This window comes from Diabrotica undecimpunctata, chromosome 5 (assembly GCF_040954645.1).
Source record: "Diabrotica undecimpunctata isolate CICGRU chromosome 5, icDiaUnde3, whole genome shotgun sequence".
In the NCBI taxonomy this organism is placed as follows: domain Eukaryota; kingdom Metazoa; phylum Arthropoda; class Insecta; order Coleoptera; family Chrysomelidae; genus Diabrotica; species Diabrotica undecimpunctata.
The window spans coordinates 143,044,432-143,066,011 of NC_092807.1; the positions used below are offsets into that span (position 1 = coordinate 143,044,432).

A 21,580-nucleotide genomic window follows, 5' to 3' on the forward strand; every position below is an offset into this window, starting at 1 on the left:
ATTATATAAATAATATAACGTAAATCGATTGACTATGTATTGAATCATGGCACTCAAATCTATCATTGATATTCGTGAATCACATATTATTTACACAACTATAATCAATTCTCAATTAGATCTGTTAATTTATGCGGCATTTTGAATTTGAAAAAACTACATCATCATCATCTTTGGCTCGACAATCCTCTGTGGATCTTGGCCTGCTCTAAGATTCGTCGCCATTCTGTTCGGTTTCTGGCAACATGTTGCCATCTTCTAATTTTTAATATCCGTAAGTCAGTTTCAACTCCATCTAACCACCTAATTCGCGGTCGGCCTTTGCTTCTTCTTCCTACAGGTGTTCCTGAGGTTAGCTTTTTAGCAATCGTATTTTCTGGCATTCGTATTATGTGTCCAACCTATCTAAGTCGCTGTGTTTTAATGAACGTTATGACATCTGGCTCATCAAAGAGCTGATACAATTCAAAATTATATCTTCTGCGCCACTGCCCTTGGTCGTTTATAGCTCCAAATATTTTGCGAAGTATCTTACGCTCAAATATTCCCAAACGTCTTTCATCTTTCTGCGTTAGAGTCCATGTTTCTGCTCCATATGTGAGGACCGGCCTCAGCAATGTTTTGTATATAATAATTTTAGTTCTTCTTTGAATGTTTCTTGAGTGGAAATGCTTTTGGAGTCCATAGTATGCCCTATTTGTAAGATTTATTCGTCTTTTGATTTCTTCGCTTGTTTTATTGGTAGCAGTCAATAGCGACCCAAGGTATGTGAAGTTGTCAACACGTAAAAAGGTATGACTTCCAAAGACTCTTTCTCGTTCCTCATTTGCTATCGGATCCTTTGTAACCAACATGTACTTGGTTTTGTTTTCGTTGATGACTAGACCGACCTGTTTCGCCGCTGTTTCCAGTTCTAGGAGATATTGCTCAACATCTCGCTTGCTACGCCCTATTATGTCAATATCATCAGCATATGCTAAGACTTGTATCGATCTATTGTGAAAAACTACGTGAAGCTTTATTCAGCATGCAAGTTTTGTACAGATATTGAGAATTATATTCGCTCCGTGCGTGACTGACGCGACACCTACCGCCTTCATCTGACAGTTTTGGACCTACCAATTTTCAGGTTAAACATATGACATATATTTGACATTGTTAAATACATGCGAAATTGACAATTATTAATAATTAACTTTTTAATTATATTTTTTTAGTTTATGTACAAAATAAATGTAGTATTAAAAACTGGGTTTCTCAAAATTCATCATAATATATCTTTTCAACCACAAACGGAAAAGAAAGGGAAAAACCTAGTATTGGCAAATCAAGTTTTTCACGTGAAACAGCATATATTTAAAAACAGTAATAGTAAAAGTTATAATATAAAATCTAAAGTCATCAGGCACTCTGCAGTTAGCTTGAAGCCTTATAAAATATCATTTAAGGTAAATTATTTAAATTTTTCCTATTTCGATTGCATAAAAATGAAGTTATGTGATATTTACTTTTTCATATTAATAGCACGGATCCATCTTTTTCTTTTCTCTAATTTATATGTAATCTTTGGGAACCTATAAAAACCACTTACTATTTTTGCTATTATTAGCACAATTAAATACGCAATAGGTATTTGCACATATTTTTGATAAAATTTATGCGTAAAAAGGTAGGGCCAATTTTGTCATATTTCGCCGCTACGCACGCTGGCATCGTTTCAAAGTACCCCTACCATGGTTACGCACGGAGCGAATATGTAAAAATGGAATATTTACCACCATGGAAAACTTATCAAAGTACAAGAAAAAAAATATAGATGAGCCAATATATAAGAATAATAGTAAATATTGACTAACATCAGAAAGTAAAAGTAGCAATAGATAAATGTTCTTCTTCTTCTTCTAATGGCGCTACAACCCTTTGCGAGTCTTGGCCTGCTTAACAATGTTCTTCCATTCTGCCCTGTCGGATACTTTCCTTCGCCACTGCCTGATGTTCATGGTTTTAAGATCCCTCTCTACGTCGTCTATCCATCTTTTACGGGGCCTTCCTCTTGTTCTGTTTCCTTGGGGCTTCCATCTCTGGACTACTTTTACAGCTCGATTATCTGGCATTCTTTCTAGGTGACCAAGCCAGTTTAGTCTTTGTGACTTTACAAATCTGACAATATCTGCGCTCTGCATTAGTTCATCCAGCTCGTGATTCATTTTAATTCTCCACGAACCATCGCTGCATTGGGTTGGTCCAAATATCCTCCTTAGTATTTTGCGCTCAAACATTCTTAGTTGATTTTCATCAGTGGTTGAGAGGGTCCACGTTTCACATCCATATGTGACCACTGGTCTAATTACTGTTTTGTAGATTCTCAGCTTAGACTCACGATTCAGTAACTTACTTTTCATTAAGTCTTTGTATGCATAAAAGCACTTATTACCGCTAAGAATCCGTGCTTGTATTTCTTGACTGATGTTGTTGTTGTCATTTATTATTGAGCCTAGGTAGGGAAAAGTGGAGGCATATTTGTAGGTATGGTTGTCTACCTTGAGACAACCATACTAATAGATAAATGTTATAAGAAATAAAAAATGCGTGGGGTCCGATAAGACCTTACTATTCCAGTCTAATAAACTGATCAAATATTTACCTCATTTTAAACTTACTTTTTAATATTCGGACTTTTCTTCTTCTCTTTATCTTGATAATATTGGTTATCATTAACATGTTTCCAGATCCCTGTTTTATCCACTTCTTCAGAAATGTTAATAGCAGATAATGGAATATTCATAACGTTTCCATTGGCTAAAGGTATCTTCAAGTTACCAGCTTTATTTTCAATTTCCAAATTTGCTGCTGCTTTATTGTCCTAAGAGAAAACAAACAGTTCAAATATTTGAGTCATTAAAAATAAATAAAGAACATTTAGTCTTAAGCTAACAAACAAGGATAGTATCTGGGTGATTTTTTTGGTATTATTAGGTGATTATTTTGGTGTTAGTTGGGTGATTTTTCTGGTATTTGGTGTTGTTGCATTTTGTACTGGCTCACTACGTACTGTTTAAAAAATTATATCGTACTTAGGATATCAAGAATCTTTGAGAGAGAAAGAACAATAATTTGTTACTTTTGCCGTTGTAAAATATGGTTTTATTCAACGATGTAATATACTAGGGATGAAAACTATGAATAAATATTTGCATTAAAAGTAGCTGATAACCATGGCCGACTATTGTTTCCGAAATGTCAGTGATGTACTAAAAAAATTCTTTTGGTACTTATACATATATGTACAAAAATTAATTATTTTCGTTGTTATTTACATTTAAATAAAAGATATAATGATGTGTAAGATTGTACAATTAAAAAATTATTATTTTTATAACATAAAACATATATATTTTAAAGATACGTATTTGAGCATCGCACGCCACTGAAGTCACTGGATGCAAAATATTAAAAAGGTAACGGAATTATTGATTTACCAAAAAAAAATACATTAAATTATTGACTTAACCCATAATGTTACCTGTTTAACATTAAAATATCGGGGTCAACAATATTCACATTAATCACCTGCCAAATTCACATCGGACATTGTAGCTGAGAATTTGACGTCAATTCCGTCGTTGATCAGCTACATGTAAAAACGTGTTTCATCCTTAAGTCGACTTTACACTACATGATATATCATGTGATTTGTCATCTGATTTTGTCATGAAGTGAAATTTACATGTTTACACTGTGTGATATGTCATATGATTTTATTATAAGCACTGTCATACGGCTCGTCACAGCTTGCCATAGGAGAATAGGACGGTACCTATTCCTCATGATAAAATCATATGATTTTCGGTAATAATACCGGTAACACCAACATATTTAAATATCGCGCCTTATTCTTATGTCACTTCAGCGACATTTCCTTACCGAGAGACAACATCCTTTATTTATTTATTTATTTTTTGTTTGTTGCATTGATATTGGGCCTATTATCTAATCTGTGCTATTGTGTCGTATTTTTCTTTTATTATTTATTTAGTTTTTTTTAATTCTTAGTTTAGTGTTTTATAGTCTTCTTAGTCATAATTTTAGTTTAGTTTCTTTATTAATTATTTTTAATTTGGTATAATATAAACACTAAATTTGATATGGCCCGTCCACTATTTCTTCATAAGAGCCACCTGAGAGCCCAAAGGCGTCTGATCTTTTCTTCTTACTATTAGTTGTACGCAGTTGTTGCCGGCGTATTATTATTAAAAGTCGGGACGTCAATGCAAGCAAAGATGTATTTTCCAACCTAATAGTTATTACTAGACTTCGGCAAATATGCATATTGCATATTTTGCATGTTGTGCATATTTTATGCAAATATTTCATATTTTGGCATATTTGTATAAAAGTTTGCATAAAGTGCATAAAAGTTCAGATTTTTATACTGTATTTGAAAATTTTTAAACATACCAATTTATTTCAATTCTTGTATAAAATTTTGTAGTCATTTTAATCAAGAAATGATCTAAGTACGTAATCTCTACAGGTACAAAACATTTACAATTTCAAAGAAGATCAATTTAAGTAGCCCTCAACATTCTTAGAAAGTCTCGGTCACTGAGGCATTCAGTTATTGGATAATCGCTAAGGGTTCGCTCATTTGCATTTTATGATCTAATCCCCAAATCTATCTACAATTTATTGTATCTAAACAGCAGGTAAACTGCTAATAGTTTTGTTCCTAATTTAGGGATTTTCCAAAATCTCCCAGTTTATTGAATTAGGTACCTAAACATTTCTAATTTGATGCTCAGATTTGTAAATCATTTTTGTTTTGATATTCAAAGCGTAAACACTCGTTGTGCGTAACAAAAAGGAAGATTGTGATTTTATAATGCCTAAAACAACCAGTGCTTCAACTTGGATTAAACCTTATAAAGAGCTGTCTATGGATATGGGAAAAATCTACTGTTCAGTCTGTGGCAAAATTGTAAGTATCTAATATTTTCTATTAAATATCTAATATTTCATACATACAGGGTGTTTCCAAATGACACTTACAACGTTTGACTGTAGATACTTCTCGAAAAATTGAACAAAACGATATAGTTAATGAGGGGTCAAACTTATTTACTTTTCGAGATACAGGGTGTTAAAATTAAAAAAAATTAAATTCTTTTAGTTAATAACAACAATAACTTTAAAACCAATAAACGTATTTACTTGAAATTTAGTACTCGTAGGTTGTTTTTAAATGAAAAATAGCTTCCTTTAGTGAGAAAAAATTGTCCATGGTACAATACAATGGTGTGTATTTAGAAAAATTTTTCACCTTTACTTTTTTTTATGAAGTCAGCTATTCTAAAACACAATTATTTTTATTGTAATTGAATTAACAAAAAAAAACTTTTGTTGAATTTTAAAATAAGTTACATGATGTACTAATGGTTAGTAACAAAAACTAATTTGTGGATTAATACTGCATTTAAAACACTTAGCGAGTGTTTTTTTTTCCAAACCAGTTATTTGATTAACCAAAAACACCTTTTATATTTTTATATTTTAAAGGTTGGGTTAAAATAAAGGTTTTTATTTTTATTTATAAATAGCATCTTCTTCTTCCTATGCCGTCTCCATTAACGGAGGTTGGCGACCACATTTTTAAAGGCTTCTCTATCTTTTGCAACGTGGAATAATTCGTCTACAGTCATGTTTGTCCAGTCTCGAATATTTCGCAGCCATGACTTCCTCTTTCTACCTATTCCCTTTTTGCCATCGACTCTACCCTGCATGATGACCTGCAGAAGACTATATTTATTATTTCTTAGTATGTGTCCAAGGTATGCAGTCTTGCGTACTTTTATCGTTCTCAACAATTTTTTGTCTCGACCCATTCTTCTCAGCACTTCCTCATTGGTGACCCTGGCAGTCCATGGGATTCTCAACATTCTCCGGTATATCCAAAGTTCAAAGGCTTCAATCTTTTTAACTATTTGCGCTTTTAGTGTCCATGTTTCTACCCCGTACAATAGTTGCGACCAGACGTAACATTCAACAAACCTCAGTCTCAGCGTGTGACAAATAGCATGTGAGAAGAAATTTCAGATAGACCAACATGTGAGAACTGCTTCACACATTGCAAAAAAAGGAAAAATAGGAGGAATACCTTACCAAAATCTCATCTTATTTCATGCCAGCAACTTGAGAAAACAAATGCTTTAACAATTTCGTGTTTTATACAAGAAACATTAGCAACTTTTTTTCTTTCGACAACTATTCCTTCTAATAAATTACTGCTTATTTTATCGGATGCTGCTCCTTATATGGTGAAAGCAGGACAAAATTTAAAAATATTTTTTCCAGATTTAATACATGTTACTTGTGTAGCGCATGGATTAAACAGAGTTGCAGAGGAAATACGAAAAAAGTTTCCTCTTGTAAATACCATGATATCCAGTGTCAAAAAAGTATTTCTTAAATCTCCTATAAGAATTCAACTTTATAAAGAAATGCTACCTAACATTCCTCTTCCACCACAACCTATTTTAACGCGATGGGGAACATGGTTAGAAGCAGCTAATTTTTATGCAGATCATTTTGTTAAAATAAAGAACATAATTGGTACGTTAACAGATGAAAGTTCCCAATCTCTTTTGGATTCTAAACAAACTTTTCAGAGTAACTTGCTTCAACAAGAACTTTCATTTATAAAATCAAATTTTAGTTTTGTTCAAAAAACAATTACTCAGTTAGAATCACCAAAACTGTCATTGTTCGAAAGTACAGCATTAATAAAAGAATTTGCGTCATGTTGTCGGAACGTTAGAGGTAATATTGGAAAAGATATTTTAAAAAAATTTGAAGCTACTATGGAAAAAAATAAAGGTTACCATATTCTTTCTGAAGTAGTCAGTGTTCTAGCTGGAAATATTTCGGAAACAATTAATTTAGAACCAAATGTTTTGGTTAGTTTGAAAAATGCTCCCGTTACATCAGTTGATGTTGAACGAAGTTTTTCCATATATAAATATATGTACTCAGACAGAAGCCACAAGTTTTTGTTAGAAAATTTTGAACACCACTTGGTCATTTATTGTTACCATAATTCTAAATAAGTTTATTCATACTTAAAAATGATGTAGTTACTTAAAATAAATGTAAATCTTAATGAATAGTAGGAAATATTTAGTTATGTACACTTTTTTTTTAAATAAAATTGTTACTATTTTACGATTTTTTTATTTATTTGTATGCATATTTTGTAAAATATTTGCATATTTTCGGGTAAACACGTGCATATTTATGCGCATATTTTCTACATTTTTATTTGCATATTTGCCGAAGTCTAGTTATTACCTATACTGTGTCTTATATCTCTATGACCATAAACAACAAGAAAAATCAATAAAACCTCATTGTCACTCATATCATAAGTCATAAATTATCATTCAGTGTAAATACGATTTTTTAAAACATCATAGAAACGAGGAATCATAACAAATCTTATATGATATTGTCATATGATAAAATCATGTAGTGTAAAGTCGACTTTAGTATATTACATGAGTATTACATCGTTGGTTTTATTGAATACTTTTCCAGAAAAATAAGATATTCTCTTTGTGTGCTATCTGTGAGTGACTTTGACCCGGCCAGTATCTGACAATTTTTTTGAGTTTTATCAACCTCGATAACCCAAAGCTCCATGTTTCCTACAGTATGTTCATATTACTTGAACATTCGTCTACCAGTAAAAAGTAAAGCATGTTTAAACGAACTTGGAGGTAATTATTTGATAAAACACGTTTAGAACTTTAAAATGGTGATTTATGAATGTTGATTTACTCATTTGTTGCATAGAAAACTGTAAATAAACCTAAGAATTCTTAATTTTTAATAAATATTGTAAAAATGAAACTAAAAGTTAATTTATTGAAGCAATGAACCTTCGAATATTTTCGCAGTAAGACGCATTGAGATGCAGTTTGGTGCATTCGGTTCATGAGAGCGTCAGAAAATTGTGTGAACTAATGCCATCATGAAGAAATAAAAAAATGCATTTGTGTATCAGAAAAATGTATTTTCCAGAGTTGCAAATTAAAAAAATTTTAACTCAGAAAATATTGACTAAAATGTATCTGGAGGGGTGCTGGTGTTCAACACCCCTTCAGGGAGAGTCTTGAATGAAATCAGTGTCTCTTTCAGCGGTTTGCACTTGCTGTAAGTCCAATGTTCTGCTAGCCTTCGAATGCTCAGTAGAGAGACTTGGATGGACTTTTAGAATGTGCTGTGTGCTGGCCTGTTTGAAAAGGTTGACAAAATGAAATAAAACACTTGCTTTTTTAGCTGGAATTGTAATGAAAAACTTTAAAAAGGGGCAAGAAATAGGAACTTATACAAGTGAGTGAATTATTGTAAAGAACCTAATTAGAAAATGTATACAGGTTACCAAACTTCCGAAAACACCATAACAAGTTCTTCAAATTAGGGTCCCGGTTTATTTGCGTAACTTTGAGCGTGGAGAAGGACTCTCCGAAAATTAACAGGTCTTTGCTCTTTGCTTTGCCCTAAGAATGTCGCTAACTCACTGGTGCCGCTAACCCCCGAAAATACTCATCTTTGCATTTGAATGATCGGCTGATCATTTGGGGTTAAATAGGCGGAGACTAACATTTTCTACGAAACAAGACTGCAGTCTATGCACACTGTGATTATTTTAATTTATTTGTGTATCAGGGGCGGCGCGGAAATATATTTATTAATTATGAAAATAGAATTATGTGGTTGGAGATTATAGTTCTCCAACAGTATCTGAAAATGAAGATCATGTTGGCAAAAGTGACCAAGCCATGGATACCAAAGATCCAGGTTAAAAAAGTTTGTTTACTGGAATTTAAATTTTTTTATATATTAAACTTATTACGTGCAATATAAATAAAACATTCGAATTTTTCAATTGTTCGCTTAATTACGACAAAACGTTCTATTATGATTTAATAAATAATGAATGATTGTTTGTTTGATGAATGAATGAATTTTTTAAAAATTTTTTACATATATTTATCAAATTTTTATTGCATTCCTCACCTTCGATCAAATCATATTTGTATTCAGCCAACTAAAAACTCCCGAGAAATGATTTTCGAATAAGTTTATGGAATCTACAAAAAAACTCACAAAGACGTTTTTCGTACCTCTGCCGATATGATATTTGTGTTCACCACCAAATCCTCTGAGTAGCAAAATTGGACGTATTTTATTAAATATTTACAAAGTTAAATTCTTTTTAATTTGCAACTCTAAAAAATACATTTTCCAAAAGCAATTGTTCATTTCTCCATGATCGCATTATTTCAGAAAAATTTCTACCGCTCTCGTGAATCGAATGCTCCAAACTGCATCTCAATTCGTCTTATTGCGCCGATTTTTCAAGGTTTAGCCGATTTTTTCTTATAATGTTAAAAATGTGGTTAAAATTTCAGTGATTTTTTAATTAGTTATAAAGCTATTTAATTTGGTAATCCCCAATAACTTTTTTTGCAGTACCATAAGTAAGAAAAAAAGGAACTTACAATGATTCTAGGTGTGGCATAAGCAAGAGAGAGAAAAGGAGATAGATAGAGAAAGGGTTATTCAATAAAAAAAATGAAAAAAAAAGATTTTCCAACATTTTAAAACTTAATTGGAAAATGTTTTGCTTATAAACAATTTGAATAAATTAAGAACGAATTTAACCACTTTTTTTAATGCATACCTTGTTTGTTTACAACAATTAAGAAAAACTGCCTAAACAGAGTCATGTATAAAGCTTTAAAATATGGAGCTACAATTCGTTCAGCTTGTTGAACTCAGTTGAGTAATGAAGGAGGTACTTTAAAATTCGCGATATAAACATTATCTCCAGTCTTTGTTGATGGATTTTGGCGTTTCTATCTAAATTTGTATGAATATCCATTGACTAACGTTTAAAGGGTTTTCACCCATGTATTTAGTGGATTGAAACATATTTACCCAGTAGCAGCACTGAAGATGGAATATTTATTTCAGAAACTTTCTGCGATTTAGTCCGAAAAAGTTCTTTTAGGTGAATATATCTTTTATAAAAGATTTTTACTAAAATTTTTTGTGATATACCTATGATATACAGCCAACTACAGCAAATTACATTTTCCTTGTGGAGAGAGGTTTTCGTTATCGAGGTCCATAAAACAGGATACTTCTTTTATAGAATACTTTCAAAGTACACTTTTTTTACTTTATTTATCTGGACTATCGCAATATAAGTAAAAAGTAACAGTACGAAATGAGACGATCCTAGGAGCCTGTTTTCCTTTTCAATATTATTAATCTTAAACAAATCAAAAACAAATAGTTCATAGACATTTACAATTTTGTGATATAAAATTTTGTTTTTTTGATTTTGTGAATTGTATTTTGTAACAATTTAGTAGTTTGTAAGAAAGAGCTACATAATAGTATATCAATCTAGCTAAATAATAGTTACATAAAATAAGTAACAAGAAATTAATCTTGTTATTTTAAACAATATTGGGTCAAGTGGTGCAAAAATGAGACAGCCGAAATATCGTTCAAAAACAAAACGTCGTAAATTAAAGGTGCAAAAACGAGACACCACCAAGTATAAACACGAGACACGTGCCAGTTAAAAAACGAGACGGAGTTTTTATCCCTTTAAGAATAATGCCTAAGATTTACGTTCCTAAAAAGCGCCCCTACGACAAAAAGGACATGGAAACAGTCCTAAAGCTAATAGAGGATGGCACTTTATCTCTTAGAAGTGCAGCTACACAGTTTAAAATTGACAAATCTTGATCTTTCGAGAAGACGTACTCATGTACTTGGTAAACAGGGAAGAAAAACTTATAAAAAAATTATGGCAAAATGGGGGTTTGCTCTCACTAGACCGGAGATACAAGCAATAGTTCAAACCTATGTACAAGAAAACCACCTTACTCCCCAGTTTAAGGAAGGAAAGCATGGCAAAGAGTGGTTTAAAAATTTTTGCAAGCGTAATAGACTAAGTCAAAAAAAGCTTGAGCAACTGGAAAGATGTAGAAGGTCAGCTACAAGTGATCTATTCATCATCTTTGGCTTTTACGATCGCCTGAATACTTGCTTATCTGATTTGAAATTGCAAGACAAGCCCGGTCATATCTGGAATTTAGACGAGACCAGTTTTTCTTCCGATCCAACCAGAATAAAAGGCGTTGCTGGTATTGGTCAGAAAGTTCACCGGAACATAGAGGGGCCTGCATTTCAGGAAGTGGTACTTTGTTGTCTCCTCTAATAATTTTCCAAGGACAAAATTTATGGATCAGTTGGAAAGGTAAGATGTCAACCTTTTGTTAAAACCTAGTTAGTAATAAAAATATGTTTTTTAGGTAGGGCCGATTTATCGAATACAAGCTATGCAGCCTCTGAAAAGGGATGGATGACTTGTCAGATTTTTCAAGAGCGGTTCCAAAAGTTTTGAGCACTGGTTCATGAACGCCCACTTCTTATCATACTAGATGGACATGTTACCCATTTGGATAAATCGACGATAGAATTAGCTGTGCAAGAAAATATAACTTTATTGAAACTCCCTGCTCATACAACTGACTTGCTGCAACCACTTGAGAGATGTTGCTTTGGTCCATTAAAATTGAAATGGAATGAAGCTTTAATTAACTGGCAAAGACGTAATCGGAGAAAACCATCTAGAAGCGAATTTGGTGATTTGATTTGTAGCATTTGGAATGAAGGTTTATCTTTATTATTTGCACACTCATAGAAAATAACTAAAAGCGCAGAAAATACAGTGTCTTATTTTTAACCTCTCACTGTCTCATATTTAGCCTAAATAGTGGTTTTTACACTACCGTTTTTAAAAAATTACGCTCTTTAATTATAAACATTATAATTTTTTTACCGTGAGGTATACTACATGGCTTTCTCTATACAAGGCAATAGGACAAAGCCTTAAAATCGGGTTTTTTCGTTACAAAAAATTTAAAGATTTAAAAATCGTCTCGTTTTTGCACCACTTGATCCTAACAGTCTTGTGTAATGTATATTATTTAAATGTATTAAAAATATATATGTTTTTTCCTACTTTTCTATGCTTAATATGCCTTTCTGGTAGTGGTCAATATACCATTCAATATACCTATATATACCTATATTGAACAGAATTGATTTTCTATTATTTTCTATTTGTTTTATTTGACTGAAATTCTTCTCTTTCTGGTAAATGGCGTTTCGAAGTGATATTTAGGTTTCATTGCAACTCTTTTCCAATACCCTTTCGCCTTGCTTCCTGACGGCTTATCCGCCCACTGGGAGTTCATATCTTCGCCTTGTTCTCCATCCATATATCTAATAGGGAAAGTTAAGTATGACATTCATGGAGGCGTTTGGGGTAGTCGATATCGCTTCTAGTACGAAGGTGACCTACTCATAGGTCTGACTACAGTCACATATAGTCAGTATATCTATTTGCGTTACATATCCCATGATTTCCCACATATTCTTCGACATGTCTAAAGGGAAAGCTTTGCTTTGTTGGATATTCGTTCCCGACGTGTGTTCCATGTAAGCCGGTAATCTAGTATTATTCCTAGATATTTGGCCTCATTCATCTCTTTGACAGTTTCTTTATACAGACCAAGCATAAAGATGTTATCTAGATTCCGTCTCCTTATGGAATTGACCACTACTAATTGTAAAACTAACTAATCCTGTTTTGCTAGGATTGATAGAGTGTTTCACTGTCGCATCACCTAGGAAGGATATTTAATGTTCTTTGGAGTATGCTGGAGTCTGCTGAAGATATTTCCGTATTTTCCTTTTACCATAAATGCTTAATCATTCACCTAGACCTGCACTTATGAAACCTGTACGTTAAGGAACGAGATCAAGTCATCCTACAGGAGTGACAACCGAAAGAAGAAAGCACTCCCCTGTGGACAGCCCTAGCTGTTTTATCCACAATCTGCTCTCCTTGCAGATAATATGTTAGAACAAGCCTGTTTTCCAGCATTGCCTTGGGCCAGTTGCACAAGGTAGTGGATATCCCTTTTGATATTATTCCATCATAAAAAGAATTTTATGGTGCATTATTAAATGCATCTTCTATATCTAGAAAGACGGTTAACGCAATCTCTTCATTATTAATGAAGTATGATTTTCTGAACTACTTCGTCCAATGCTATTTCTGTTGATTTTCCTTCTTGATAGACATGATAATTGCCATTGAGAGGATGATCTCTTAATAACACCTCCTTAATATAACTATCAAGAATTTTTTATATTGCCTTAACCCATATGCAAATTTTAATTTATATTTGTTTAATTACAATATTATAAACTAGCGGACCAACTCGACATCGAGTTTTTTAAATGAAATTTTTATTTTGCGAGAAAAATATACAATATATACAATGACCGAAAGTAAAAATATTTTTATCAATAACTCAAAAACTATAAATGATAATTTCGTGAACTTACATTTTAGAACTCTACGTTAAATTCTCTATTGATTTGACTAATAAAAACAAAACCGGAAGTCGACCTCAAAACCAGAATGCAGTTTTTAGTTCATCAAATGTCGACATGGATATCATTTAGCAGTTAATTTTGCATGCAGATCACGAATCCGGTGTCAGATTTGCTCTATCTTGACGTTTTATGCGAGTTTCGGGTCACTTCCGGTGTCGGATCGCAACCGGAAGTACATATTTAGATTCGTCTTGACGAGACCTTTCGATCCATATATACATTGTGGGGTCTAAAACTTAAAGTAAATTTTAACTTCCGGTCATCTCAAAACCGGAAGTGAATTTTTGTACCAAAAGTATATCTTGACAATCTCATACGTAATACTAATAATATTCCGAAAAAATATTTTAATTATCTAATATGGTTTTTGAGTAAAGTGGTGGACAAGAAAAGGGCTTAGCGTTTTAGTATATAAGATGAGGAAAATATATTATAACTTAGAAATACTTGCTAACAAAATATTTGGTACGTCTTTCTGCTGCCAATATTTTCATTATGTTTCTACGTTCATGGAATAAACCAAATTTATCAAAATGTTGTTCATAAAAAAAACATGAACTCCTTTTACAAAAAATGTATTAAAAAATAAATAAATATAAAATATAAAAAATAAATGATTATAACTATTATTTGGTTTTTTTTTTCTAAAAATATATAAATATAATTTGACACGTAACCAGTTCGATTCAAATAACGTTTTTTTTAAATCGATCATTTGATTTTTTGCCGTAAGAAATCTGAAAAACCCTATATTATACGTATTTGCAAAAAGAACTACGCTGCCCTCCTAAGGAAAACCACAGCATCTGCAGTACTGATAATATTGAGTAAGTGGACTCAAAAAAACCTGTATAATGCATTGTTTTTATTGTAACCTTTTTTGAATTTGCATTTCCAATAGCTGTCACGTTAAAATCGTAGGTTTGCTTTTGTTTTTTTTTAAAGATAGTTTCACCCGATGGTGGGAGCTCATCGGCGGTTATATACAAGGAAATATAAAAAACTCCAATTTTTATTTTGACCTGAGCAGTTATCAACTCAAAGGACAAAATGTTCGATATACCTGTACTGTAAAAAGAAAGCATTATATGAGCTAATTATTTCTTCTTTTCCCCCTCCAGTAATACCGTCATCCCATAGACCCGCAAAAGTTTTTTGTTTTTTTCCTTTACCCAGGGGTACAAAGCTTTCCTTAAATGTCGATGTTCTTTGGGTAAATATTGCTTTCTTAAACATATCAATTCTTAGTAATATTACGACTTTTTGTAAGTCAACATAGACTTTAATGGTCGTTGATGTAACTGGTTCATTTGTATCCAAACGGTATAATTCTCTTGAATCTCTGGCATGTTGAATGTGTTCTTTCCAGCTATCATATTCAGTACATGCTGGATTCAAGTTCTCAGAATGATGCTCTTTATTGTGTAGTTGGAATGCTTCACACAGTTCGCACTCTTCAAGGCTCAGATTTGTGAAAGATATGTTTTAATTTTTGCTGCCTTCAGACATCCATCTTTTTTAGAGCAGATAGTAGTAGACGATTGAAACACATTTTGTCTGACAAATGCTTACGCTAATCGTGCCAATTACGTAGCAAAAACACCGCGATTGTGTATTCTTTAGAATGAACACAGTAACTGCAGGCTCCGTCAAGTATATGCAGGGTTTTACCTATTTTGTTAAATAACCATGTAATATAAACTCTCTAGACCTAATTTTCGCGCCCAACTAAATTTTCATAATTTTTGCATATGCAGTGTTTTTCCTAAGGACGGCAGTACGACACATCTTTGTTTTATTCTTATGTAAGAACTATTTGTTTTTGATTGGTACATTAGATATATTGTGCTTTTTACATATTACTAGTGTTTAATTAATATAATAATTATTTATGTTTTTTTGGTAATTTAACCACTTCTCTAATAAAATAAGGGATTGGTGCTGTTTCTGTAATATACGTAATTGTGTGATATATACATTAGCATATTAACATAATTGGTCTAAAAGAAAATTGTCTTTCCAATTGAAGTCCAAAATACTAATAATTTTTCTATATTATTTAATAATTATACTCTTTTTCCCAATACATACAATGTGATTCTTTGTGATTTCAAGTTAAACACTTTAGAGAAAATTCACACAATTAATAGCTAAAAATTTAGGATATGAGCTTTTTAAATATGCCCAATTCTTCTTCTTCCTTTGCCCTATCCGTTTCGGACGTTGGCTATTAACAAGGCTATTTTGACTTTGTTTACGGCACCTCTGAACAGTTCGGTCGATGTTAGTCCGAACCATTGTCGCAGGTTATGCATCCATGAGTGTCGTCTTCTTCCCGGTCCCCTCCTACTGTCGATTCTTCCTTGGACTATTAATTGTAGCAGTCGGTACTTAGTATGCCTCATGACATGTCCGAAGTACTCAAGCTTCCGTTTCTTTACGGTGAAGATTATTTCTTTGCTTTTGCCTATTCTCTGCATTACTTCCACGTTAGTGATGTGGTCTGTCCAGGATATCCGAAGAATACGGCGATATATCCACAGCCCAAAGGATTCTAGTTTCTTCAGGGTAGCTTCCGTTGTGGTCCATGCCTCTGCTCCATAGAACAAGACCGGGAAGACATAACACTTGACCAGTCTTAATTTTAGTTCCATTGAGATTTTGCTTGTGAACCACTTTTTCATATTGTTGAACGCGTTTCGCGCTTTTTCAATTCGTGATCTTATTTCTGTTGACTGGTCCCATTTTGTGTTGACTGTGGTTCCAAGGTATGTGTATGTCTCCACTTGTTCTATTTTTCGGTTGTTTAATGTCAATTGCATCGGAGGTTGTTGTGTTCTGCTGATGAGCATGCATTTAGTTTTGGTTGTATTGAGTTCTAAACCATATTCTTGACTTTCTGTGTGTATGCTTTTTTGCGATAATAACTGTGTCGTCAGCATATCTAATATTATTGATTACCTCTCCGTTTACTTTGATACCCTCCGAAACTTTTTCCAGTGCTTCTCTGAAGATTTGTTCAGAGTATATATTGAACAGGAGCGGCGAGCGGACGCATCGCTGTCGTACACCCTTTTTAATATCTATCTTCCCACTGTGTAAGTTGCCCATCTTTATCTCAGCACTTTGATTCCAATAGAGACTGGTTATTATGCGCAGATCCTTGCCATCAATATGCATCTTCCTGAGCATTTCCATGAGTTTATCATGTTTGACCTTGTCAAACGCCTTCTAGAAGTCGATGAAGCACAAGTGGACATCCTTGTGCATGTCTCTGCATCTTTGAATTAAAACTTGCAGACTGAAGATCGCCTTTCTTGTGCCCAATGCGCTTCGGAATCCGATGTGACTCCGATATATTTGCTTCGCATTTGTTATATATTCTATTGTGTATGATTTTGGTGAAAACTTTGGTAATGTGATTTATCAAGCTTATTAAGCGGTGTTAATCACAGTGTTTTGCACTTGATGTTTTAGGTATGGCTACAAAGGTCGATCGAAGCCATTCCTCCGGAATCTCCCCTTTGTCGTAAAAGGTGTTAAAAAGGCCTGTCAGAAAATCGAGGAAGTGGTCATCCGTTTCGCATATGAGTTTTATGATCTCGCCCTGTATGTTGTCGGGACCTGGTGTTTTGTCATTTTTTAGCGATGAAATGGCTTTTTCCACTTCAGACCTTAGTATTTCGGGTCCAGTCATGTCGTCATCTTGGTCCACTGTCGCTCTGCGTTTATCGTTAAAAAGTCGTTCTACGTAATTTTTCCATATGTCAATGAGCTTCAAGTCGTCTGATATAAAGTTACTTTCTGCGTCTATTAGTCTCGGGTGGGGATTATTGGTTTTCTTTTTAGTTGTTAATTCTTTGATCTTTTTGTGCATGTTGTGGTAGTCATATCTTCTGTCGCACTCTTCGATTTCATCGCATTTCTCCTTCAGCCAGCGTTCCTTCGCTTCCTTTATCTTTGTTTTTATATTGTGACTTGTTTCTTGATACTTCACTTGATTTTTGCATTTGTGTTGTCTTCTTTCTTCCATCATATCAAGGATTTCATCCGTCATCCAATCTTTCTTCTTTACGTGCTCCTGTAACAGAAGTGTCTTGTTTGTCATTTCAACAGCTCTTTTTATTTCTTCCCATTTAGCAACTGCGTCTTGTGCGGGTTCACTCAAGTTTCCAATGTTTCTTCTTAAGGATTCCTGTACTTGTTGTTTAATGTTGGGATCCTTTAATTTCCTACGTTTTAGTTTGATTCCCAGTTTACCTACCAATGGGTTGTGATCCGATTGAGCGTCAGCCCCGGGATAGGTTTTCACTGATGTGATTGAGTTTCTGAATCTTTCTGGTATGGCAATGAAGTCGATCTGGTTTCTTACATTTGTTGCTTTCGAGTCTGCTGGCGACTTCCAGGTGTAAAGTCTGCGAGGGGGCAGTTTAAAAAAAGTATTATTAGTTATCAATAATTTTTGTTCCTGACAGAAGCGTATGAGACGTTTACCTCTCTCGTTTCTAGTTCCTAATCCGTGACCGCCCACAACGTTTGACACCTTACCTCTGCCGACCTTTGCATTGAAGTCGCCCATTATTAATGTCACTTCTCTAATGCCCAATTACTCTAAAATATTTCGAGTCCCCTATCATTTCCGGTTATACCGCAAGTTGACTAAAACTTACATATTATAAATATAACGTCTTGTATATTATTATATATAAAGATAGAACAAGGAGAAAGCAGATGACTGATGAAAACATGAAATAATAAATAAAACCGAAGGGGAAGATACAGTAAACTCAAAAAGAAGAGGAGAATACGAACAAATTAGGAAAATAACGAACCGGAAACTAGTAATAAACAGACCAAGAGGAACACCAAAAATAAGATGTGACAACCAAGTGCTAGAGGATATAATTGCAAACTGGAAAGAAAATAAATATAAATATGTCAGGAAAACAGCCAAAAACTCTTCTATAGGCCTCGCCTGAGGCACATTTAGAGGGTTTTCGCGCTTGGGAACAAAATTTATATTTTGAGCAGTTAACCAATCTGTCGTTCTCCTGGCGTAATGGCATGACGCTAGGTCGGGACAAAATATGCTTTTATCATTGGGGTGGTATGTATTTATAAATTGAACAAGCTTTGTAGGACATCTCTCAACGTAATTGTCAGCATTAAGAGCTTCACTGTGAACACGCCCAACAAACGACTGTGAAACACCACATCTTGTGAGATGACACACCATACCAAAATTTAATAGGCAAATTTCACTTTTCCCTGCATCTTGTACATTGCGTTTATAAAATCCGTCGTTGCCCTTTATTTCAGAATTGGTTAAAGTAAAATACTTTTCATCATCAATAATGAGAATTTTAACAGGAAAATGAATACGTCTCAATGCACGCAACATCTAGGAATTTTTTCTAACTGGGCTGGTGTGTACTTAGGAGCTTTTTTTCTTTATATTGTTTTAAATTATTTCTAGAAATTGTTCTACTTACAGTCATTCGTAAGACATTATATCTTCGGCCAACATTTCGCAAAGACTTTCCTAATTGGTTATCCATACTCTGAATTAATCTCTGTTAAAACTCTTGGTCTTCCACTTTTGGGCAAATTAATGCATGAAATACTATTTTCGCTCTCTTTAATTGTCTGGTAAATCGTTGACACAGAAATATTTTGAGCACTTCAAATTCTTACAATATCGTGTTTTAGTACATGTCCAACTAAACGATAAATACTTTGACGAATAAAGTTTGTACGATCTTAACGAACCGTATCTATCAAAATTGACATTGTTTATATCGTTTAAGTTGTTTACTAACTTTGGTTTCCAATGGCAACTTGATCCAATGCTTCCTACCAATAATACTTTTAAATCTAAAATTTTTCGATTTGTTGTAAGCAAATGCATTTTTTAATAAAACTATAACCACTAAATTCTCAAGTTTTACGATACCAAAAATTTAAATTGTTCAAAGTATTAGGTATCAAAAATACTTATTAGATTTATTATAGGTGTGTAACGGACTATTGTGTAACACAATACACTATAAATTGCGCAGATATCAGTCCTGATTAACTTATTATTCAATAATAAAATTACTTTTATACAAAAAACAATTTTCTTTTTTAATTAAGTCTGAATTTAAATCGAATTATTTTGTATCCTCACACAATGTTCATTGGAAAAATGATTTAACAAAAGCGGCTCTAGCAACTGAGTTTGTGCGGAGTATCCTTTACTCTTATGGCCAATAAATTCGTTTAGCCCAGTCTGGTTAAAAAAAAGGTCGATAAATTTTTCGCAGATATCTGAAGCTTTTAAGACATAGGTGGGGTTACCTTGCGTTTTTTTTAAACAATAATTTATGGTCACAATTTGATTTTTTTTCTATAAATTTTTTCCCTTATATTTTAAATAAACAATATTTATATCATTTTTTTATATCAAGAATATCTTTATTTTCCCGTTTTTTTAATTAAAATTGATAAATAATTTACGGAGATATTTGCAAAAAAGCAGTTTTTTTGCAATAATTTATAAATTTTATTAATTTTTTTAATAACAAAATAAAATGTTATTAATACATTTGAACATCGAAGAATTACAGTCTTTTAAATTTTTGCGAAATTTCCCCCCGACCGGTCAAATGGTTTAAAAGTTATTTAATTTATTTATCTCTGAGGCTAAATATTTAAACTATTGAACTTGCTCTATTAATGATGGTAGACACATTTAGCAAATTTCATAGGATTCTCTAAGAAAAAAACACAGAAGTTAAAACACTTCACACTTATATTGTGGTATAAAAAACATAGTTAAAACTTTATAAAAAGTGTTTTTTTTATACCACAATACAAGTGTGAAGTGTTTTAACTTCTGTGAACTACGGGGTTTTTCCCATTAATTTGATTCTTTAAGACTTAAGCTATCTCGGATATTGCGTTTTCAACAAAATTATTTACAAAATAAACGTTTGAAAAAGGGGTATGTTTTTTACTTATAAACAATTGTAATAACTTCTATATTTTTCAAGCTACAGATTTGTACGTACAACCATTGGATAGCTGGTAAAAACTTATATTAAAAAAAAACCTTCTATGACCTATAGGAACGAAGTTAGGGACTATTTTTTTTGAAAAATCATATCTCAATTGTTTATAAACATTAAGAAGTAAAATTTGCACAAATTTTGAATGAAAATCTAAACTTTATATTGAAACTTATAGTTAGTTAGTTATAATATAAAATTCATCCAATTTTTCTAAAGTTACAGCCCTTTGCAACGAAGTACTTTCGAAAGATCGACATAGGAAAGTGGAGGGGATAACTGTTTTAGCTCCGTTTTTTTTTCGAGATCGAAACTTCAAATTGAAACACGTAGGAAAAATTGACATTATCTCGGCTTCCATTGCAGCTAGAAGCCTTTTTTTTAATCTGGGTTAGCTCGTCGAAATATGAATTACTACATTATTTTCACTGACCGGGAAATAAGGGAAACATCGAAAAAATTGAGTCCATTTGAAATTCACAGTAAAAAATTACTTTTTTTTTAATTTTGACTGGAATAGTCTGTCTCAGTAATAACACCTAATGATGACATAATTTTCACCCCCCGGAAATCTCGGAAAGTTCCGAAAAATCAACATATATATTTTTTTTCATTTTATATGATGTAATAATACTTATATATTTTATAAATTAAATTTCAGGTAATTTTTTACACATTATATTATTATATTCCTTATATTAGTAATAATTATTTGTATTTTCATAATTAACAATATTGATTTTTATTATATTTTTCGTACAAATATGACATACAATATTAATCTAATCTGCGTTACTGCTTTGATAAAATAAGTCGATTTTTTCATTACTTGTATTATTAAATTTTGCTATGCTTATTGAACTTTACTTTTTTTATTTTCTTTACATACATTGGTTTAAAAGTTAAAATTTGGTTCATTCATTCGACTTCACTGTCAGCTCTAAACCTTTTTGTTGCAGGTTGTGTGTCTTCATTTATTAAAT

General features: G+C 32.6%; 1 protein-coding gene across 6 annotated transcripts in view; it reads right to left on the bottom strand.

Annotated features, from left to right (window-relative positions):
* The window catches only part of Ndae1 (Na[+]-driven anion exchanger 1), a 207,912-nt gene that overhangs the window by 4,813 nt on the left and 181,519 nt on the right, over nucleotides 1-21,580 (bottom strand). For all 6 annotated transcript variants that reach the window (XM_072532888.1, XM_072532887.1, XM_072532891.1 and 3 more), the window contains one exon: nucleotides 2,661-2,863. In XM_072532888.1, the coding sequence (XP_072388989.1) occupies nucleotides 2,661-2,863 (203 nt within the window). The remainder of the gene's footprint in view (nucleotides 1-2,660; nucleotides 2,864-21,580) is intronic.